Source organism: Nuphar pumila, unplaced genomic scaffold (genome assembly GCF_984573655.1).
Source record: "Nuphar pumila unplaced genomic scaffold, dmNupPumi1.hap1.1 HAP1_SCAFFOLD_258, whole genome shotgun sequence".
NCBI classification, from domain to species: Eukaryota; Viridiplantae; Streptophyta; class Magnoliopsida; order Nymphaeales; family Nymphaeaceae; genus Nuphar; species Nuphar pumila.
In genome coordinates this window covers 44,673-70,240 of record NW_028323246.1, presented here as the reverse complement: position 1 = coordinate 70,240, position 25,568 = coordinate 44,673, and the positions used below count along the sequence as shown (strand labels likewise).

The 25,568-nt window shown below is 35.0% G+C and overlaps 1 protein-coding gene across 1 annotated transcript; it reads left to right on the top strand.

The window, feature by feature from the left end:
• The first annotated feature begins 118 nt into the window (after positions 1-118).
• Positions 119-25,039, top strand: LOC149810603 (pumilio homolog 23-like). Its single transcript, XM_089994171.1, has 6 exons — positions 119-478; positions 583-888; positions 6,653-6,823; positions 12,227-12,370; positions 16,535-16,654; positions 18,405-25,039. The coding sequence occupies exons 1-6, from the start codon at positions 119-121 to the stop codon at positions 18,663-18,665; spliced, it is 1,362 nt and encodes a 453-aa protein (XP_089850297.1). The 3' UTR covers positions 18,666-25,039.
• The last annotated feature ends 529 nt before the right edge of the window (positions 25,040-25,568 follow it).

Here is a 25,568-nt window from a genome sequence, read left to right as displayed (position 1 = left end):
ACCAATTCGGGTCCAACCATTGGTTTATGAGAAGATGCAATTGTTTTTACTTGGCTGCATTTGTTTAATTTCAGTGTGACTGATCCACTTTGTGCTTACCAAAAATTGATGTAGGAAAATGGTTGATCCTGAGGCTGCAAAATACTTCTCTGAGATTGCCTCTCTTCTTGAAGGGAGTGAAATGGATCTTGAAGAAAGAACTGTTGTATGCAGTAATGCCCTTGAAGAGACAAGGGGAAAGGAATTACAGCTTGCATCTGACAAGATTCTTAGCCGAGTAATGGAAACACTCCTTGAAAACTGCAACATAGATGAATTGTGTAGTTTCCTTCAAAGTTGTGCCAAACAGTTTCCAGCCATCGCCATGGACCAGGCAGGATCACATGTTGCTGAAACTGCTCTGAAATCTTTGTCTAGTTTTCTTCATAACGAAGATAATTATTCTGCTATTGAATACACATTGACTAAGATCTGCCAGGTGTGTGATTTTTCACTGGTTGTGCTGTATGCAACATTATTCTACTGGTAAAAAAACTGGTGGTATATAAGTGTAACGTGTTAGTTTTGTTGTTTTTTCTTCAGGAGCTGGCTGTAACTTCTGGCAATGTAATTCTTAGCTGTTATGGATCACATGTCTTCCGGAGTCTCCTCTGTCTCTGTAAGGGAATACATCTGGATTCTTCAGAAAGTTTCCATGTGACAAAGTCAGCCACCATTTTAGCAGAACGTTTGAGTGGGAGGTCAGGTCAGTCAGCTGGGAACTGCCTGGTCCAAGGTCATCAAGGATTTCCTGAGGAGTTCAAATGTTTAATAAGGGGCATCTTGGGATATGCCAGAGATGACATTGCAACTTTGCAAGTTAGTAGTTATGGTACTCTTGTCCTCCAGGTATGCTTACAAAATCTTGATATCATAAGCTATTTCAATTGAAATATGTTACAAACAAGGAGAAAAAAGGGATCATATTTGTGTTATTGCTTAAGCTTGTACTCTGTGATTTACTATGTATGAAGGTCTTGCAAAGCATAACTTTGTCTGAAATGCCAGCATTTTGGGGGCTTTATTGTGTTTCTCCATTCATACTTACTTTGACATAGACATATATACTAGGTTTCTTTCTTCTTCTATTACTCACTTATATGAGCACATTTTTGCTGTTTTTCTTTCTTGATTTTATTTATTTTTCTTTTTTTTAACTGTACTGTCTTTAGTAAATTCTCGAATACTATCTTGGTGCCTGGACTTGGTTGGAACTTGGAACCAGCAATGGTTGTTTTATAAGTTTACAAAAGTTCAATCATCTTTCCGAAAGTGTTTGGTTGTCCTGAAAAGTACATTATAGACTGTTAGAAAGTGAGTTGGAATACATTGGGTTCAATAATGAACCCATATTTATGCACGTGAAGTGCAAATATACCCATTAAAGGGAAACAACACAAGCACATAATGTGCTAACCCATAAAACCCATAACAAGGGAAAAATATGACATAAAGTCATAAGTTGCATATCATTGAAGAAACAATGGACAAGGGGTAAAAACCCCATTACAATGGAGCATAAGCTCCCTCAAGAAGTAAGAAATACAAAGGGGAAAGCCCCTATTTATAACAACAAAAAGGAGCCTTGGAGGGGCTCCACTCATAGACGTTGGAGCCCCTCCAACGGTCACAAATGTGACCGTTGGAAGGGGCCCAACGTCTATTTGAGTGGGCCCCCCAAGGTACCTTTTGGTACTTGAGAAAAAAGAAAAAGAAAAATAAAATAAATTACAATCACATCCATAAAGTGAATGTGCGTAAAACAGAGGAAAAGACTAAAATACCCCTACGACTAAACAAAAGGAAAATATATATTTTATATATATAAATAGGAGGATACACATACATATATACCATATATGTATATGTATCATCTTTTATATATATAAAATATATCTAATTACAACAATTGATTGGTACATTTTAACACCCCCCTCAAGCTTTGCAGGGAAACAAAAAGATTGAAAAAAAAAGGCAAAACTCCACGATGCTTCAGCGACTCCAAGAGGCTTCGGCAAGGATGCAATGAAACTTGAAATAGCCTTCCTCCAATTGTCTTCAAATGATAAACCCATTTCCCGAACCATCCAGGGTACTTCCCTTTGTCCTATCTCCAAGATTCTGAGAAAAGAAAACAACAAAGAACAAGTAAACAATATCTTTGCACTTTACTCAAAAAGGAACATTCCTAACAAGGTGCAAAATTTATGCATAATATGATAGTTACTTTAGTATGAAACGAAAAATTTAGAAAACCAAAGTTTCTAAAGCATACATTATGTTAAAACAAAATGAGCGGAAGCAAATTATGCAAAAATTGCAAGAATGCATAATGCATTCATAAGGTCCACCATTGGACAAATATAACCCCATAATGGGGAATAACAAAATGGTCCACTAAGGGACACCACAATAAGCCTACGAAGAGGCATGATATACATAAACATTATTGAATGAGGGCCCAAAAAGGCCATAAAGAGCATATGCATATACTTATCATGAAATGAATTAATACTCAAAGAACTCTTTAATAAACATGCTTCAAACATGTAATGAAGTGCCAAACAAGAGAACCAAAGTTTCCAAGCATACTTTAGGCAGAATAAACCCAAGAGTTCACAAGGTTTTAAAATCATTTATAAAAGACATACTTAATACACATTTTTGCATATAAGGGTGGCAAAAACCATAAGCACTTAATATATGGATTAAATGCTAAGAAATCAACTTGATATGCATATCAAAAATATGATTTGCTTGAAAAACACAAGTCATGAATGAAATTTTGCAAATTTCAACAAAAGTTTATCCATTACAAACATCTTCCTCATTAGTCTTCCAAAACCCATAAATCAAGTGTATAAGCTACTAGATCAAGAATATAAAGCCATTAAAGGCCAAAGACACACACAAAGGTGTGTAAAAGAACCTCTTGTCTACATATAATAATACTTGAAATAAGTGCATCTACGACAAGAACAAGAGAATACATGCCAACATGGACTAAAAAGTATCTCTTGTCTACGTAAAAAATACACTTAAAACCAAGTATGTTCAACTACTAGAACAAGAGTAATAAGCCAACCATGGGCTAAAACATAATACATCTCTTGTCTACATATGATAGCACTTGAAATGAGTGAAATAAGCCAACCATGGGCATACATCTTAAGCGACTAGAACAAGGACACAAACGCCAACATAGGCTCAAAATCACACACCATAGTGTGAATCAACGTGCCTTGTCTACATATAAAAACACTCAAGAAAAGTGTGTTCAGCTACTAGACCAAGAGAGCAAAAGCCAACAAAGGGCTAAAAACACACGAAGGTGTAATAAAATTCTTGTTTAAATATGATGACACTTAGATAATGGGCATAAAAGGAAAAGACTTTTGAGGCAATAAACTTGTAATGAAAATAAACCTCGAATAAAACAATGAATTCTCATAACAATAACATGCATGTAAAAAATATCTTCAACAAGATACTATAATCGATAAAATAAAATTCTTGAGAACAAATGTGTGAACATACACATACCAAGAATACTTGTGAAAAAACACAAGAACACGTGCACAACGAGCACAACATACGGAATCACAAATGTGCAAATGCACTCATAAGATTCATAAAATAAAAGGTTGGGCTATAATCCCAAAACATCTTGATTTTAAATGTACCTTAAAACATTTAAGGTTTCAAATACCATATGTCCATCACATAAAAGCATCCATAATATCAATGGCACAAGAGAAAAAATGAGTGACATGCTCATAATTAGAGATCAAATAACAAATCATTTTAGAGTCCCAAGGTGCCCATAACTCACCTCAACAACCATCTATAATATGGAAGGTGGACAATCTAAAAATGATACAACACGAGGTGCCCATAACTCACCTCGTCAAACATCTCTAATATAAAAATACTAAGGCCAAATAAATGATGCATTAAATAACATGTGATGGACAAACATAAATGCCACAAAAGGGCAATAAACACATAAGGAATCATTTTCTAAATAAAAGTTTTTACAAAGAGGACCGATTAACAAATTGAATCAAAGGTCCAATATAATCCATCAAAACAATTTTGCATAAACACGAATTATGCTTAATCTTCAAAAGAAGTCTTGTACACCAAAAAAGGCTTACTATGCAACATAATATGAAATATTAAGCAACATCATGTGTATGAACCGATTTGGAACAAACAAGCCTTAACTATGAAAGACATAAGGTGCAATTAAACGGTGAAGTTGGTGAAGTTCAAAAATAACAAACTTAGGCCAATATAGGCATTCATAAAGATGGTGAAGTTCGAAAAAACTTATGAAATCTACTATTGCAACTTAAAAATGATAAACAATCATGAAATCTTCATAAAAGAGTATATACTCACAAGAAGATCATAAGGACCGAAAGGCCCCTTAAGGAGAGTTTGAACAAAAAAACATATACAACTCCCAAGAAGGAGAAAACTCCATTAAAGTGGGAGAAATCCCAACAAAATAGATTCATTAACAAAACCTTATGATAAATAAGATTGTACTATGGCTTAAATAAAAATTAAACATTTATTGAGGAAAAATTTAACACTCTTAAGTTTTATAAAAAAAAAACATGACTTAATAGATTATTACCTATTCCTAATGAAATAAGTACACACTAGACATTAGTGAAGACCATAACTTTTGTAATGAAATATGCGGAAAAGCAATAGAGTGCATTAAGCACTTACAACATTCACTAATGAGCAAACAAAAGGGCAAACACCAAAACCCACAAGAGACAATCACAACATAAAATTATAAATGTCTCTTATTGAAAAGAGAGAGAACTCTCTAAATGTTGAAAACATCCTTAAGAGTGTAAAGATGAAAAGAAAATCATCATATTCCATAAGATCATTTTAAAACTTAATTCAACCGGTATTATAAAAAAAAACTTTCTTAATTAAATGTTGCTCATATAAAACGGACACATAATATGGAATTTTTCATATATGCCAAACATTTTTCAAAAAACTATATTTCACAAGCATTTTAATCTTAACATACCTTTCTTTAAAGACTAAACATTCATATAAAGGTATTTTCATAAACAAGATTAGGTTTAAAATGTAAATTCAAAGTTCCAACGGTCATAAATTTTTACCGACCCATTAAAGCAAGTTTTGAGCAATCATATATCTAATTTTTCGCCAAACAAGTTATCATTTAAAGTTTTTCAAAGAAAAACATACGAAAACGATTCAATGGAGTAGCAAGTAACTCAAAAAAGACATAATGACAAAAAGCACACATAAAGAAAAGGACATATTACATTCTTCATACAATACTCAAAGAAATAAAATGCATACCGAATAACTATAAGAAAGACAATAGAGAGAAACGAACACTTCACCATTTTTCTTTAACAAATTCTTGAATACCACGCTTCCCGATGCACCAAAGAGCAACTCGATCTCAACCTTGCTCTGATACCATGTTAGAAAGTGAGTTGGAATACATTGGGTTCAATAATGAACCCATATTTATGCACGTGAAGTGCAAATATACCCATTAAAGGGAAACAACACAAGCACATAATGTGCTAACCCATAAAACCCATAACAAGGGAAAAATATGACATAAAGTCATAAGTTGCATATCATTGAAGAAACAATGGACAAGGGGTAAAAACCCCATTACAATGGAGCATAAGCTCCCTCAAGAAGTAAGAAATACAAAGGGGAAAGCCCCTATTTATAACAACAAAAAGGAGCCTTGGAGGGGCTCCACTCATAGACGTTGGAGCCCCTCCAACGGTCACAAATGTGACCGTTGGAAGGGGCCCAACGTCTATTTGAGTGGGCCCCCCAAGGTACCTTTTGGTACTTGAGAAAAAAGAAAAAGAAAAATAAAATAAATTACAATCACATCCATAAAGTGAATGTGCGTAAAACAGAGGAAAAGACTAAAATACCCCTACGGCTAAACAAAAGGAAAATATATATTTTATATATATAAATAGGAGGATACATATACATATATACCATATATGTATATGTATCATCTTTTATATATATAAAATATATCTAATTACAACAATTGATGGGTACATTTTAACATAGACATGGTAGTACTTTTCTTGTAAACATAATTTTTACAAGTATATCAATTAATGCAAGGGATTGCCATGCAATTTTGAAATTTGTGAGGTAACAAAGGTTCACAAGCTGTTAATTTTTTACTACAAGCTGTGAATATATGCAGCACACTCCAAGCTATATGTGTGGAGAGAAACACAGGAATGCCAGGGTAATATAACATTACACCACATTATAAATAATACAAGTGTTGGCTGGAAATTTTCAGAAATTCCAAACCATGTGTTGACAATACTTACAAAAAAACTTTTCGGAAAAGGAATTTAAATACAGAAACCCAGTTAATGATGCAGACCAAGAAAGGGCAAAAGGACCATTCTAGCATGGAAAAAATTAAAATTCTGCTCTATTTTTTATTAGAATATTCTTGCAGTTTCATCCAAGTTTCTTCCTATTTGACAAATGCTATCTCATTTGAATACTACATGGGATTGTTAGTAATTGCATCATTTTCTTGTAGACAATACTAAAGTTACTAGCAGGAGATGATCAGGAGTTGTTCCATGTAATCCCTATCCTCCTTGGCTGCCATAAGTCTAGCACATCTAAACCAGGTGAATATTTGGAAGCTGCAAAAGTGCGTGAAATCTTGGGTTTGCTAAAGGATACTGCATTTAGCCATTTAATGGAGGTAATTTGCTTAATACTTTCTTGTGTATATTGCTTATTAAAGCTTCATAAGCATGTGTTGCAGAAACATCCTTTTTGTTTATTTTTTCGTTTGTGTGTATGTCTGTGTGCACATGTGGCATGCCTGCTTGCTATTTAACTTATTTTGCAAAATGTAAAAATACAGCTAAGGTGAGAGTTGCAATTTTTCATTTTTGATATTGTACACTGTCCTCCTAGCTCAACATAATGCTATTATTTTAGTGTTTGTGTCAGTGGCCAGTACCAAGGGTCAGTGAGATTTTGAGAAATTGTCTATGCTGATGCATTTAAGATGGTTGAGAGATGGCATTAAGAAGAATAGCTACTTGTGATTTCTCAAAAAAAAAAAAACATTTCCTTCTCAAAAAAGACTAATATTTACCTGTTGATGGTCTTCCTAAAATATGTATCTATGTGAGTTTTAGCTAGCAAATTATAGGGGAGAGCTTGGTCTACAAAAAATATAAGAACATCTTCCTTGTCATGCACCCTTTGAAGATGATAGTTGGTGGTTCATTTCTGTCTGGGGAAGTGCAATGTGCTAAAAAAAGACGTGAAATTTCCTTCTTCAGACTTTATGAAATATTTTGCACTTTGGAGAATGTTGTAGACTTGTAAGTAATGAAAATCTTCTTGGGAAATTTTATTGCTCCTACATGGAGATGGGGCACTCTGATTTTGTGTCTTAAAAATGTTTGTCTAGTTGTTTCTCCTTTCCTTTGGAGATGCTCTGGGGCATGAGCCATTGCTTAGTTAGCAATTTCTGGAGTGGACTTGATAGAAAATGACATTTAAATTATAACACTCAGTGTAGATTAATCAGATGGTTTCTTCATTAGTTGAAATGACACTTCAACTTCATTTGTTTCTTGGTACACTATGGAAGTGCTGCTTACCATGTTCACCTTGCTGGATGTTTAATGCACTTAATTGGGTTAGCAAATATCTTCTCTCCATTGCTGTAATTTTTTTTAACTTCATTCTGGAGAAAAAGGATTGTTGAAGCATTCTAGGATCCCTGATCATATGATATAAAACATAAGTAAATACTATGTTAAACTTTGTGGCGTATGAGATGAATTTTGTTACTTCACTTGACTGTCCTACATGTGTTAGAAGAAGAATCAGAAAAATTGGAAGATCAATCTCCCAAAGACATAAGTACATATGCTTGAGGAGAAAATGAACAATCATGGCTGACCTCCTTGCTACACACCTAAAGGTGTACCTACTTAGGAGCCAACTAATCCTATTTCCAAAAGCATACGTGATTCCAGTGAAGCTCTTGCTGATAACCTTCCAATTACTCTAAGAAGAGGGGATCAGTTGTGTGCTTGCCACTTTCTTTGTCGTTTTGTTTCTCATCATGTTGTTTTTGAACCATACAGAATGTTTATGGGCAATCCAAAATTGAATCCAATTCGTAAAAGTATAGAAGAGTCAACATCACATCCAAAATGGACTGAAACCATGATGAGCAAATGAAAGCTCTAAAGAGAATGATACTTGGAGGGTTACTATGATTCCAAATGTAAGAAAAGCAGTGAGGCCCAAATAGATCTATAGTCTAAAGTCCAAATCAGATGGATCCATGGATAGATACAAAACTAGATTAATTGCCAAGGGGTCCATTCAGATGCATGGTATCAATTATCATGAAGGCTTTGCTCCCTTAGCTAAGTTGAATCTCATCAGACTTATCCTTGCCCTAGCTTACAAAAGATGTGTCTCACATGAGTTGGATGTGAAAAATGCATTTTTACATGAGAATATTTAGAAAGATATCTGTGTCTCCTCTTCAAGGGTTCTACCCTCTAAGGGCAATAGAAGTGAAGTGTGTCAATTGAATAAAGCAATTTATGGGTTAAAACATTCATCTCGTGCATGGTTTGAGTATTTTAGTAGCCATCATTCAATTTGGCTACAAGTATTAGTGATCACAACTTATTTGTGTAAGAGAGAATGCTTCTATTATGATATTGTATGTAAATGATATAGCAATTACAGCTATGTCACAGGGATTCTGCATAGAGGCTGCCACACCTGCATCGACGCGACGTGGGATTGGATGCAGCACCCGGTGTGGTGAATGTGACCCTGAGTGCGGTCAATCCACACTCAGGGTTATTTTTGTCCAAAATAGATACATTAAAAAAATATTTATTTAAAGTTTTGTCTCATATACAAAGCTTTGAAAGTTTGAAACGTTGTGCACTAAATGTTTTGAGCCACACACATTCTTTTACTGTTTTTAAAAAGCTTTGTCATAAAAAGTTGAGCCATTACATTCTTTTATACTTTGTATAGAGCTTTATCATAAATGCATTAATAAAATAAGTGAAAACTGCATTGGAATGAATTTCTATATTAATTGGAGAGAATCGAGTAGGTCGGATTTTGTATTAAATGGGGAGAACCGAGTAGGTCGAACTTTTGTATTAAATGCATTAATAAAAAAAGTGAAAACTGCATTGCAATGAATTTTTGTATTAAATGTATATAAATTTAAATATGATTAAGCAATACCTGATTAAACAATACTTCTAAATTTTTATTGTTTCTTCTGAAAAGCAGATTTTTTTATTGATTACCCTCCTGAACCCCCGCACCCAAGTTTTTTTAAAGTGCCGCACCCGCACCCGCACCCGCACCTATGTGACATAGGATTACAGGAGATGATGTAGATGGAATAAAAAGGTTAAAAGAGAGGATACAAGAGGAGTTTGATATTAGAAACTTGGGAGCACTTAACTACTTTCTTGGGATTGAAGTTCTTTGATCAAGGTGTGATCCTAACTGAAACGACATGTTCTAGACTTCCCAAAATTACTGGAATATTATGTTGTAAAGCTATGGACAACCCCATCGAGCCTAATCATAAGCCAAGAGGATGTTGAGATGTATCAACATATATCTCACCATTACATAGCCAGATGTGGCATATTCAATAAGTGTGGTGAGTAGATAGGCGTGCCTGCCCCCCAGAAGATTTTTTTTTTAATAAAAAAAAATTGGACACAAATGACCGCACCTAGGGTCGGGTTGACCACACCGGGTGCCGCACCTGCGTCGCGTCGCGTCGACGTGGGTGCGGCACCCGGTTTGCCGAGTCCCTGTGACATAGGGCATTTCTATCTTTGTAGCCATTTTCACTATGCAGGGTCACTTTTGTTATTTATCCACCCCTTTTGCGATTAATGTGTATAATGAACAGTGTAACCCGATATGCAAATCTGAGCCTCATTTTTTCCCTTCATCGTTGTCTTCTTCATTTTTTCTTCCTTATCCTCTTCCCCTAATCTCAAGCACTTATTCCTTTTCTTTTTGAGACAAAAACTCAATCACTTATTCCTAATGTCAATAGTGTATGAATACTGTGGATTGAACATATCATATGGTACTTCCAGATCTGTGTGGAGAATGATTGGTTTGATTGATGACAATATGACAGTATATGAATTCATTTTGTTGTTTACTTGCAAATATATCTGGTCTATTGATCTATCTTGTATCTGATTTCTTTTTGAAGATAAAGATGAACTTTCTCTAAAGAGGAGATAATCAGTAACAAGTCACAAAAAAATATAAAAGAGTAGTAACTTCAAAAATGACTGAAATCTAAAAGAGAGTAAAACAAGGTATATGCTTAGCTCAATTTATTTGCTATAAAGTCCCCAGCCTACTCGACCAGTCCCATTGTATAGCAATACCTGCCTACTTTGCTTCAGCATAAAGTTGTAATTGTGACTGTATTCTCGTGTGTATTGTCGGCGGGTTCTCTTTCTTGTCATTATAAACCCTCTTATTCATTCTTGCCAAATATATGCCACCTTGCCAAAAAGATCCGTCATCTCCGATCTGTTTAACATTTCTTGCCTTTTAATCTGGTCCATGGGCCTATAAGGATGTATCTAAAGGATGTGATATCCCATGTGCTGAAGTTTCATTCCGGCCAGGATAGTTGAGAATGTAAGAGAAAGAGGAGTAGGCCCAAAGTAGGTGCCAGGATGTCTCTTCATTCTTGCCACACAGTTGCAGGAGACCAAGTGAAAGCCTCACTTTTTAAAGCTTCCCTGGGTCAATATGCTGTCTAGCAAGACTAGCCAAGCAAAAGTTACTGATCTTGAATTTGATGGGGCCCCAAATGTTTTTTTTTTCGGAGTAATGAATTTAGGGATTCACTCATAGAAAAATAACTGGATTTTGAAGTTAAAAGCCCCCATCTATTGAGCATTTTCTTTTAATAAAATCCTCCAAAGAGTTCAAAAACCGATTTCTCAGTTTGTGGGCATGGTGACAAATGTTAAAAGCGACAAAATCTCGTTTTTCAAAAACTCATGAGAAATTGAAATTTTTTCATAAATCTCACATTTTTTGGCAAAATCTCAGCAATAAAAAATTTAATTAAAAAAATATAAAATTAGTTTTTATAAGAAAATATTAATAAAAAATATTTAAAAATAAAAATACATGGTTTTTTCACTATAAATAGCTGTTTAAAATGTAAATATCATGTTTAAATCACGGTATTTATGTTTTTTCATAAATCTCATGATATTTTGAAAATCTCACGAGAAATTGCCGTTTTAGACTTTCAGGCAATTTCTCGTGATATTATCACAAGATTTTCATAAATCTTGCGATATTTGTCACTATGCTTGTGGGTAGGATCTAACCAATTTTCAACTACATTAAGCGATGACTCTTATGGAATGATATGCCCCATTCTCCTCCACCAGGCCAGCAATCAGCCATCATACTCTGTTTATTGGTAGCTGGTTGATATGGGTTATGAAATCTCAATCTTAGTTTTCTTTTCTTGTCCATGGGTCCAACCAAAACATAGCATTATGGCCATCTTCCAGTGTTGGACTGATGCACTCCTCAAAGTCCATCAAAACCTTCCATATGCCTGAGTAATTGTTTCCCTGGGTTCTATTCCCATGTGAAAGATAGTCCCATTAGCCCACATGTTTTATCAATGATTACCGCCAGCTAGTATCATAAAACAATTCTGACCTTCATTTTGTGGAAAAAAAGAAAGATATTTTGCTTCTACTACTGTGTTCTTGAAAATAATAGTTTTTAATAATTATTTATTTAAATACATGCCAACAAGCAGACAGTGTATGATATTCTTGTCATGCCACTTGCATCATGAGAAATCTTTAGAAACATAATAAGGATCATGCATGTCAGATCATGTCTTTTTTAGTCTTTCTTTTTGTGTAAGCCTATCCATTCTGTGTCAACATTAACTATAGGCATTAATCCCATTTCAATGCATTTTCAAACAAATATTTGACATGTAAAGAAGATTATGACCAACTATTTCCAATTCATACTTTAATAGGGAGATATTCCGGCTTTTTGCATGTTGCAGGTCATTCTGGAAGTGGCACCCGATACTTTATATGATGAGATCTTCATCAAAGTTTTGAGGAGTTCCTTTCTGGAAATATCATCTCATCATTGTGGCAACTTTGTCATTCAAGCTTTAATTTCTTCTGCAAGACACAAAGATCAAGTATGTGCTGGTTATCTATTCTTTGGCTGATCTGCAAATGTTGTTTTCATTACACACGAAGATTTGCACAAATGGAAGATTTATTAATTTTATTTGAATCTCCTGTTTTGTTTTTCAAACTTTTGGTGTTAAACTGTTGACTGCCTTTATCAGAATTTAGTTTGTATGTGGACTTCAGTTTTTGTTTGGGCATCTTGATTAATATGTCTAATTGGATTAGCAGCTGCCTTAGTGCTATTCCTGGCTTAATGCCAACCAAATGTCAGAACGGGTTAAATATGAGGATCATGACCCACAAAATTGTGAAGCATTTACATACCCTTTGTTTTTGGATTGTTGATGTATGTATGCTGAGTTGTTTTTCTTGAAAGGTATGTGTATAGAGATAAAGAAGTAGAAATGGACTCTTATCATGTTTCCTTATTTGCACTTTGTTGTCCTAATGAACATCAAAATAGCCCCCATCTGTCATGGAGTTTACACAGTGTCAAGAGACAAAGTTACGGCTAGAATATCTAAAATTAGAGGTTGCAGGAATAGAAGATGGTATGTGTATAGAGATAAAGAAGTAGAAATGGACTGGTATCATGTTCCTTATTTGCACTTTGCTGTCCTAATGAGCATCAAAATATCTGTCATGGAGTTTGCACAGTACCAAGCGTCAAAGTTACAGCTAGAATAGCTAAAATTAGAACTTCATGCATCTGGGCTTATCTTGTTTTTTAGGGGAAGAAAATTTTCATTGGAAGATGAATGGAATATATGACTAGGAGCCATCCAAAGCAAAGAGCAATTATTGCAACGAGAAGAACATGTGCCTACCTCTACTGTTTGGATTCTTTTGAGCATATCCCTCAAATACTAGTATCTTGAATGGGGTTCCTGAGATATTTCTTGAAGAGCTTGAGTAGGAGTTTGTGGCTTGTCTTGTTTTCCCTCCAGCTATGTGTACATATATGGAAAAAATATGTATGGGTCTTTTTTCATGGAAAGTAGAGATTTCAAGTGGTGAGATCTGAGGTGCGTTTGTTATGATGGCTTCCTTAAGGGAGAACATTACCATCGTTAGTTACATAACTTCTCAAGTGATGAAACCTATTGGAGGGGTTTCTTCATTCTCTAGTAAGAGTCAAAGCTTCCAAATCACCAAAGTGAAGTGCAATTTAAATGTAGTTTCTATCCGTCAAGGGAAGCTTGCTTAGGTCAATGGTGGAGTCAAGAATCCCAATGAAAGTGATCCTCATTGTGTGGATTGGGAGAATAAAAGTTACCTTGCCATTTGCTTACTTCCTATAATCCATGGACCCATCCATTAGAGAAACCTTTTTAATTTTTGAGACCCTAAAGGGATTTTGGATGCATGTTTGAAAAACAAAACTGTGGCAAAGAAGTACGATGTTATATATAGAATTTGGAGATATAAGCAAGAAGGCTGGTCATTGAATGACTATTACAATGACTTGGTAAATTTTGGCAGGAAGTGAGCCTCTATCAGAGCTAAATGTCCCGTGTAAGAAGGTAAGAAAGGTCAGAACTCAGAAGAGGTGTGATTTATTGTATAAACTTGATATTGAGCATAAGCATATCAGGTCAAATATCATGTGGCGTGAGGAATTACCCTCACTAGGTGCATGTACACCCTTCTTTAGAGAGAGAAAATAGAGATGTGGCTATCTTTGAAGAACAAGGCATTAAAAGATCCACTCTCCTTTGTGAGAACCCCTCCCAAAAGTTCAGTGAAAGGGGTAGAACCACAGAGGTAGAGAGAGAGTGTCTACTTAAGGCCGTGGTAGAGGTCTCAACTTTGTGAATTAGAAAATAAACTCAAGTGTACTCATTGTAGGAAGGCTAGGCATACTAGGAATCAATGTTGGGACCTAGCAAGGATGCCTACACCTAGGGTACTCAAGCATAAAATGATGGTCAAGAGAAGAAAAACCTTAAAGATTGTGAAATGGCTCTTTTCAGGAAAAGTATTTAGGAATTGTAGCTCAAGTCTGCTGATCATACTAAAGAGGGTGTATCCATCTCCATGCATCTTAACTCATCTGGCATCTATTTCTTAGATTATATATTCAAAATATACAAATCACATGGGATTGAGATGTAATGAAACAAGGTACAATAGAACAATAGGGAAACAAACACAATGCCAACAAAGGGCTTTAATAAACTCACTTAAAGTTGGTCACTAATGGACCAAATACAATCTCAAAAGAGATAAAAATACCAAACAGCACAAGAGGCATACAAGCCTATAAGATGGGAAAAAACTCTAGAGAAAAACCCTCAAATGCTTCTAAAAGCATTGAGGAATAACAAGGGAGTGAGGCTCTATTTATAGAGCCTCACTCCAACACATGGGAGGCAGTCCAGCTCTTTGGACTGCCTTCCAACAGTCATTATTATGACTGTTGGGTGGCAGTCCAACGTCTGCTGCCCAACAGTCATATTTTTGACTGTTGTGCCCAACAGTCATATTTTTGACTGTTGTGCCCAACAGTCATATTTTGACTGTTGTGCACAACAGTCATAAATATGACTGTTGTGCCTAAGCTGTATGACAGTTTATTTATTTATTATAATGTTAAATTACATTTCAGTCCCTAGTGGACTGTACTATATGATAAAAGACAAAAATACCCTTATTGGGTATTTGGATACAATTTTATTTTTAACATGAGATGTCTATTCTCTAGGTATCAATATCATGCATCTAACCATAGTGTAAGTTTAGGGGGCGTTTGATTCACGGACGCACGTGGACAGGACACCGCATCCTGTCCTACGCTGTCCATGGATAGGACAAGACACACTATCCCGGACTGTCCAGCACCCTCAATTTTTTTTTCTGAGTGTGTTTGGCATTTTCTCTTCCTCCCTATTCCGTTGGGTGGGGGAACAACAGTGGGCACAATTTTCCTGTCCTCAGGGCACACCACAAACGTGTTTCCGTGGGTGCACGGACGCGTGTGAGGCCTGCGAACACGTGGGGATGGTGAATCAAACACCTCTTAAGATTGGTTGATAGGTAGTCTCCATTGCCCACTCTTCGACAAGGAATAGTTAACATGGTTGATTTTCTTACATTCAATGTTGCATACACCTAAATTTTCAGTTAGCTTGCTATCTATAAAATTCCACGTGAAAGACCTTAACTATTGCATAACCATTTTCCAAACTACTATATATTTCAAGACTTTAAGACAGGGAAAATCGTTGATCATGAACTTGAGAGAAAGTGATTGTATACCCTTAGTGTTCCTTGTGCTCTGATGTCCCACAATGCCAAGTTGTCATGTAATTAGAAGTCAATTCTGTTGATGCATTTGAGGTTAGGGTATCTGCCTTTGTCTAATTTGCTAATTTTGTACCCAAATATAATAATTGTCAATAATAGTCATGTTATCTATCATGGAACTTGTCGAAAGGCCAAGCAGTGCAAAACCTTCTTTCCAGTCAGATTTCTAAGAATTTTGCACCTTTTAAGCCTGTCCATTTTGAGGTGTTAGGACTGACCTCTATAGTATCTATCTTCGATTATAGATGTTTTATTTCATTTGTGGGCGACTTTTCAAGAATGAGAGTTGCTTAGTTGTTAAGATCTAACGTTTGTATCTTTTTTCAAACTTATCACAAATTAGTTGAGACTTAATATCGAAAGTATCCCTCTCAAACCTCTTATCATAACACCCCTCAACAAAGTGGGGTTGCTAAGAGGAAAAACAGACATTTGTTATATGTTACTCATGCACCGTTGTTTGAGATGAATGTTCTTAAGGGTATTGGTCGGAAGATGTCTTATTACTACTTACCTTATTACATATGTTTTTTGATGGCCTTTAAGGGGAGTCTCTTATTCATATTCTCAGACCGCATGATTTTGTCTTTTCAGTCATCGGTATAGTACTTGATTGCGCTGTTATATTCACATACCTAACGTCTCTAGAGATAAGCTTAACCCTAAGGCTATGAAAGGTAATTTTTATTGGATAAAATGTATAATCGAGACTCATCTGTTCATGGAAACTTGTGTCATTCTGTATGACCATCTAACACTTTGATATTCGATGTCCCTGGAATTGGTGTTTGCCTTGAAAAATGATCTGTTGATACTTTAGTTGTGTTGGGTCCTGATTATTGTGCTGTACTTGAATTTTACAGATGAGCTTAATCTGGGAGGAGCTTGGTCCAAATTTTAAAGAACTGTTCAAAATGAGAAAGCCTGGAGTGGTTGCTTCTTTGCTAGCAGCATGCAAACGATTTCATACACATGAGAAAGAGGTGCCTTTCTCTTCTGTATTCTTTTCTGTAATCATAATTGTATGATATCCATCTCATGCTCCTCTCCCATGGCATGCTGTACATTCAGTATCATCATGTATTGGGTCTATCCAGTTATTTAAATTTCTTAAATAAAGACCACAGTATTAATGTAGCGTGGATGATGAATCATCTAGGCCATCACATTTGCAAGCTGGCACCATAAAATTTGTAGCTAGAAGACTCACAGTTTCGTGAAAATGGCTAATTGAAGTCAGGCTAGGATACCATAATAAGGAACCAAAGATATATCAGGCTGGAATATCATAATAATTTCTTCTTCACCATCAAATTTGAAACCTCTATTACATGATGGTTGGTTCTAGTTGGATATGGCCAAAAACTTGTGACATTTTGAAGCAGATGCAGATGAGATAATGAGATCAAATTAATGCCATACTCAATGATATTCCTCTCAATCTAGTGATAGTGGCCCGTAGTCTGTATCCGTTTCTTGAAACAACTGTTGTATATAGTGCATGTGTATGCTTGCAACCTTTGGAAAGTTAATGGTGGCAAGTGTTCTTAAATGCATAAGGTTTTTTGTTTGGATTCAGTCAGTTTACTTGTGTATACTCCTATCCTGATTGGTCAAGACTGTTTTAGTCCAATGTAAAATTGTAAATTATATTGAACACATGATCCAAATCAACCAGGATAAAGGTTAGTGAATATAAGCTTTAAAATGCAGCCTCCTCAATTACTTGATTGAAATGTAGCATGTAAGCTATGAACTTCTTTCAGCTTGAAATTAAGTCACATTCATTTAGGTTGAAGTCCAACACTACTTGACTAAAAGGATGAACTTACTTTAATAGGTATTATATTCTGTATTAATGTCCTATTTAATATTATAATATAAACAGTCTCTTTAGTAGAGGTTATATTACTCAATGAAAAGGGTCAAGCTAGCCCAACAAAAATTGTTGCCTCGCTATGTCATGAAGAGAGAAAAGGTGAAAGTATTAACTGATATTTTTTTTATGTTATTTCAGAATATCTACATACATCATTTTACATCATAATACATGAAAAATCCTATTGCAATGATAACATGTAATCTGTTAGTTGTGTGTTTGTAACGATACTTTCTTATTTGATGTGTTCTTTGTCTATAGTTTTTAATCTCTTAGTTGCATGTTTGTAATGATACTTTCTTATTTGATGTGTTCTTTTGTCTATAGTTTTTATAAAACAAAAATGCAAAGTTATACTTTTTGATTGCACAAGCTATATATGTTTTCTCTGCGACATGGACAAAAGAATTTAGGGATTGGCAATTAACCTCTTTGCAAACTGGGTTTAGTGGAGATATAAAAAACCCGAATTAATATGCAAATTATGGATAAAAAACAACCTATTTGTATATATGTTTGGGAAGAAATGTGAAATTCTTCAGAGGTGCATAGTGCCTTCATTATCAGCAAGGGGGAACTTGGAAATCGCAAATTGTGTACGTGTATGTGGTATCATTAATCGCAGAAATGTATATCAAGTGAAACCAGTTGTTTTAGCGAGCTCTCAAAATAACATATAGCAATTTTTTCTATCTGTTTGGCTTTTAGTTTGCTTCTGTTAATTAATTTATCTTGTGTTAATGAGCTCTTATTACCATTTATTGTGATTTTCAATAAAATTTTAGTAGAATTACTTGTTAGCAATCAGATTTTTGTCATTCACCTTTTTAATTTTAAAAACATTTGCTCTGCAGTGTTCTCGGGCTCTGGTTGCTGCAGTGCATTCCGATTCTGAACCTCTAAGTTGCATTATTCAACGAGTGCTCTTTCTGGAGAACTACTTTGGCTCTGAAGAGATGGCCAGTTGGACATGGCCAACAGGGATGAAGATTTCAGTTCTTGGATGTTTGATTTTGCAAACTATTTTTAGTTATCCAAGTGTATCTCTCTCTCTCTCTCATGCACACATGACACATGGTGTTCTCTGTTTCCTATTAGTTTCTGTGTCATATTAGTGTTTATGCCCATAGCAGTGAGGAAAATTTTAATTTTCTTTGTGCTCGTTTATGAATGCCATGATCAGTATGTTTTTTTATCATGTGAACAGTCTGACACTTGTTGGTATGGGCCATAGTGTTTATGCCCGTAGCAGTGAGGAAAATTTTAATTTTCCTTGTGTGCTCATTTATGAATGCCATGATGATGTGAGCAGTCTGTGGACACTTGTTGGTAAGGACCATATATATGTGGCCGCTAGAATATGTTAACTGGAAATGTGTGAACTGGAGTATGAACCGATATTTTCATGTGGCTTTTTATTTATTTTTCTTAAATTTCATCATACAGACGTGATCTAGATGCTTGGTTTTATAGAAACAGACTCTTGGATCATCCGATTTCGATGCATAAGGATCTTTTAAGGCTTGAACATCAATGGTTCAGAAGTTTTGTAAATATTCAAGCATCCGAAAATCACATTTATTTTATCGAAAATACATGATCCAACAGTCGATTCCTAGCAAATGCACCATGCCAAATGCATCTGCAGGGTTGGGTTTGCAAAAAAGTGTGGGAAATGCCTAGTTCACACAACAGTTTACATATTTCTAATTAACATTATTCTAGTGACCCTATATATATCACTGTTACCGATATCGCCAATATTTTGAATATAGCGCTATATTATCGGCAATTTCAATCTTGCTGATAATATTGGGAATATATCATGATATTTTTAAAATATCGGCAAATAAAAAATATCATGATATTTTTTAGTTTTTTTTTTTAAACTTTTCATTAACTATTTTTTGTTTCTTTTATATTTTAAAACTTTTAAAACATGTTTCTTTATATTTTTAAAAGAAAAATAATACAAAACTTATTATTTTCTTAGGTTTTTTTGTTGTTATTTATATTTTTTTCAATTTTTAAACTCCCGAGATTTATCAACTTTTGAAAATCTCTCCGAGAAATACCCTTGCCAAGAAATTACCTTTAACAATACAGGTGACTATGATATATATATATATGGTGCTTCTATTGTGTAACTGTATCACCATAACATGTGATGGTTAACACTTGCTTTACATAGTTCTAAGCTCCAAAAGCAAAACCTACCTTTGGAAATGTTTGACATGTTTCATTTACTAATTTCATGTGTTCAAGTTGACTCAAGCATGATATTTTGTACCATTTTTAAATCACCTTAATCTTTATTAACTCTGAGCAGTTGATTTTCACCAATTCAAAAACATAATCTCATGGTGTATTAGACATGATAAAAGCTTATAACATAGTAAATAAACCATGCTAAACCCATTTATTCTTAGATCTTTGGAATTGCTGCTGTATTGCTCAAGGATCAGTCACACAAGAAGAGTATTTGGGGCTGAAGATAGGACGATACCCAATATGGGTCGTCCTTTAGAATCTCACTATTTATATTAAAAGCACAAGACATATTATAAAATTGCCTCTAATGAGAATAGGGGTTACAAGCAATAAAAAATTACAGGAATACCTTTGTACACATTAAATAAAATACAGCTATTCTAAGAGCCTCTCTCAAGTTGTAGATGGTTCACAACCATGGACAACTTGGATTTCAAGAACAAATATCTTTGCTTGGTGAGACTTTTAGTGAAAATATCTGCAATTTCATCTTTGGTTCCAACAAACCTGGCCTCCAATTCAAGATCCTTAATTTCCTGTCTAATGAAGTGCTGGTCTATATCAATGTGCTTTGTCCTGCCATGCTATATTGGATTTAGATAAATCTTGATTGCACTTTGGTTATCACAATACAACACTGATCTCAAAATTCTTTCTCTGATCTTTCTTAATAAATGGTGAATCCATGTCAGTTCTGATGTGGCTGTAACCATGGATCTATATTCACATTCTGTATTAGATCTGGCTACAACCTTTTGCTTCTTATTGCTCCAGGATGTTATATTTCTGCCAACATACGTATAATAACCTGAAACTGATTTTTTTCATCTGGATCACCTGTCCAATCTGCACTGGAAAATGCCATAACAGAAATCACTTCATTTTAAGATCTTTTAATATAAACTAACCATCTCCAATCATTCCTTTTAAATAGCTGAGGATCCTGATAAATTTCTCCATCATATGAGCTTAGTTTTCAACTAAGAGCACTTGGAGTTGGTGAAGGCTTACAATCCATCATCACTGTCTTTGCCAAAAAGTTAAAGAGTATATTTATGTTGTGTCAGCATAGGTGTCCTCTTTGTGATGAACCTCCACACTAAGAAAATACTTTAATTTCCCTAAATCTTTCATATGAAAACATCTACTAAGGAGAGTTTTTATTTTATATGATTCTCACGACTCCCTATGACTATAATATCATCGACATAGATAAGCAACAAAGTAATCATATTGATGCCTATATATAAACAATGTCTAATGCTTGACCTTTTGAACCCATGCTTTTGGATTTCTTTAGAGAAGCTTTTGAACCATGATCTTAAGGCTTGCTTCAGCCCACATATGGACCTTCTCAATCTGATGACATGAGAAACAAAATCCTTCTCACTAAACCTAGGCAACTGCACCATGTACGCTTCTTCTAAGCTCTCATGAAGGGAAGCATTATTCACATCCAGTTGGTTTAAGGACTAGCCATAGTCCAGAGCAAGGGTTAGAATAATTATTATGGTTTTCATCTTCACCACATGACTAAAAGTTTATTTAAAATTCAATTCATACTCTTGAGTGAAACCTTTCTCTACGAGTCGTGCTTTATATCTTTCGATGCTCCCATCTCGTTTGTATTCGATCCAACCATATTCTTGTCCTTTGGCCTTCTCATGACTTTCCATGTTCAACACTCATTTAAAACTTTCATTTCTTCATTTATGGCTTCAACTCATGTGTGATTCTTATAGGATTTTGTAAAAGACATTAGCTCTTGACGTTTTTCAATTTCTGAAATGAAAACTCGGTGATCAAGACTGAAACTTTCATAGATAACCCATCTGTTGATAGGGTGATGAACTCTTGTGGATCTTCTCACAACCTATTCCTTATTAACCACACTTGGCTGCTCATTATCTTGTTGATGCCCATCATGAGCATTACTACCACATTTGACGGACCTGACCATATCTAATCTCCTTGAATCGGTGAATCTCTATCGTCAAATTTACAAAAGATACCGAATGCATCAATTTTATTTTTTCATAAAGCAAATCCAAGAATAACGGGTATAATCATCAATAAAAATAACATAGTATTTGCTGCTAGACAAAGATGCATTGGGAGCTGGACCCCAAACATCAGAATAAACAAGTTCAAAAGGCTTCAAAGCCCCACCATTCCAAGACTTGAAAGGCGAGACGAGACTCTTACAAATATGACAGCTAAGATATAAAGAATCTTTATTACAGGCTGGATTTGGGAATTAATCCATCAGACACAAGTATCTCAACAAAACCATGATTACAATGAGCAAGACGAAAATGCCATGTAGATTTATTGGACTCTGCAACATTTGAAATGGAAACAACAAGAGAAACTGACTTCAAAGTTGAGACACTAACATGCGACTCCGATGAATGATGATCTTATTGATGGTTCATATATTTTTACGTCATTCTCCCTCAACGAACGTATTCTTCGCGAGAAGATCTTTTACATATACAGAAAATGAAGTAAATACAATGTAGGAATTTGTATCATCAACAAGTTTAGATACAAAATTTAAATTCTTCTAAATATTAGGAACACAAAATATTTGACAAGGATAAAAGATTACAAAATTGGTAGAGGAATTTGAGCATTGCCAACTAGTGTGATTCCTACCAAACTATGGAATTAATTTGAACACTTACCTACATCACCTGTAGTATGAGTGAGGGTTCCAGAATCAATGTACCAATAACCTTCTTCACTCTTTTTGAAGTTAAGACCCACAAGAGCAGCAATAAGAGAATCCTTTTTAGTTCCTGGTTGGTTGTTAATACACTGTCTCTAGTTGGAATTTTGACCTTGAATATCTGTTTGGTTCTTATTTTGGACAATCTTGACCTCAAGATTGTAGTTGGGGTCATCCTTCAACCAGCAGTTGGCCTTTAGATAACCCTTCTTCTTGTAGATATGATAGGTTAGAGCACCTCCTCCTCAATTTTGATTAGGAACTCCTAAGGGCTGCATATTAGGCAAGGGCAAAATACTCCTGCCTCCTTGATTGTTTCCATGACCATGACTGCGAGGCTCCCCTCAAAAGATTCCATGTCCTCGACCTTGTCCAGCAGCAGTATTAAGAACATCACTAGAAGACCCTACACCTTTGCTTTGATCCTTCAAACTGTTCAGAGATAACTCATAATGCAAAAGCTTAGATGTAATCTCATCAAAGGTAGGCAAGGCAGAGAGAAGAGACAAAGTAGTGGATAAGACATGAAACTCCAGTTCAAGTCTACCCAAAGCTTGTTGAACTTTTTCCTTTTTCTGTATCTCACATCCAACCATGTCTAGTTGGTCCGTGATAGACTTCAACTTGTTCAGATAATCAAGAACACTCATGGACCCTTTTCTGAAATTCCTTCTTTAATTTAAATACATAATTCGGGCCTTTGAAATCTGTGAATAGGTCTGAACCAATCTTCCCCAAAGCTCCATGATGTTGCAATCATCTCGTATGCCGATGAGCACCTCCTGCGAGAGAGTAGAGGTGATATAGGAAACAGGGGTCTAATCCCTCTTCATCCAACTGATATATGTTGGATTCTGAATGGTGGATGACAACACAACCACCCTTTTATCATCCTTTTCTTCTCATAATGTGAGCTCTGGTGGGATCTTGACTGATCCATGGAAGTGCCCTGCAAGATCCTGACTTCTAATGAATGGTGAAATCTATATCTTCCAATTCACAAAAGTGGAATGGTTCAATTTTTTAAATACTAGCTGAGGTAGAAAATTGGAGGATAAGGCTAGATGAGGATTTGGATCCATGAAAACAATGAATATTGTGTAAAGGATGAACAAAGTTATACAAGAGAGAGGAAATATGAAAAACGTGAATCATGGGAACAAATGGATTCCATAGGCACAATAAAGAAATTGTTTCCTCAATATTTCATGTCACAATAAGTAAAGAAATCAATCAGAAACCACCGAGAGAAATAAATGAGATCTGCGTTTTTTTTTGTAGATTAGATCAATGAAACAGAAACAACAAAAAAATATATCAACAGATCAAACGGTCTTCTATTTTTTTATGATGACCTGAAATAATATGCCATGCGGAAAACTCAAAGAGATATATGGCAAAGTATGGGGATCGATGGAAAAAAAATCTTAATATTTGGGACGTTTTTCAGATTTGTAACATACCCAAAACAGAAAACTTAGAGAATGAAGGAAAACATATAGATCGATTTATATGTTATGATGAAAAGAGAAAGAAGACGATGTTGGGTCAAGAAAATATTAAGAAATAGCAACAAGAGTTGGATTAGAAACAAGAGATAATGAAAAGAAGTGACATATCAAAGAGAAATAAGAGATATGGATGACTTGGAGAAGAAGAAATCTAAGTCAGGGTCTTTCAAGTACCATAATGAATCATTCTTCAATCCTATACTCTGATACCATCTTAGATTTTTGGAATCTCTGCTGCATTACCCAAAGATCTGTCACACGAGAAGAGGAAAGATGAAGAAGAGTATTTGGGGGCTGAAGATAGGATGATACCCAATGCGGGTCATCCCTTAGAATCTCACTAGTTATATTAAAAGCACACAACATATTACAATATTGCCCCTCATGAGAATAGTGGTTACATACAATAAAAATTACAGAAATACTCCTATACACATTAAATAAAATACAACTATTCTAACATTTATATGGTTAGATTTAACGTTTAGTGGCCAGATCCATTAAATAAGAGTATGCACCACCATATGGTATCATGGTACAGAACTACCATATATATAAATTCAAGGTTCATTTAAAACCATTAGGACTTCTCCAACATTCATGATCAACTTGCATAACTTTATGCAGCATACTTTGTTGCATTGTGATTCTGGATGAAACCATGGATATGTTTTATAGGCTTATTCATATGGGAATCTTAGTCGAGGAACCTTGATAATCATCTTCTTTACTGTGATTACATTTTTGTTATGCCTTCACTTTTCATTACTTTTGTTTACAATATAATTAGTGTCAATATCAATCTCTTGTTTGTGTCATAAATTTGATGTAATACAGAAATACGTTCAGCCATTTGTCTCAAGTATTGTAACAATGGAATCTGGCCAAGTCCTTGAAATGGCAAAAGATGCTGGTGGTGGACGCATTCTTGAGGCCCTTCTTTCTTCTGATGTTTCTGCAAAACGGAAGTACAAAATAATAGCTAAGTATGCTCTTGAAACTAAGCCGAGAATATGCTGGCTTGATTTTCTGATTGTGTTAGTCAGTAGCATTTATGTGGATACTTTTATCCTGACTCAAAGTTATGTGTTCATTTTGTCTTTGTCCTGAAAAAGATTGTCCTTGCAGTGATGAGTTAAGAAACCCTATTTTGATGACCATGATTGCCATAACCGCAGGAATCATTAAAACAAGCCATTTTGCGTTGTTTGATGTGACTGATGGAACTACTTTCACATAGTTTCATAGCCAATTTTGAAATATTTGATTTGATACATTCCATTCAGATTGCAGATTAACTAAATGTGTATTCACATAGACAAACATGCATAAAGTTTTGTTTGAGAATTGAGGACTAGTTTATATAGGAAATTCCCGCACATGATGCCATGACAATGAGTATGTTTAGTTGGGGTTTGCCTGATACAACCTTGGATAAAGTGCCATTTCATTATTTTCATCAGTAAAGCATGTAAGATGTGGGTTTTTCCCTGGCACTTATTTTG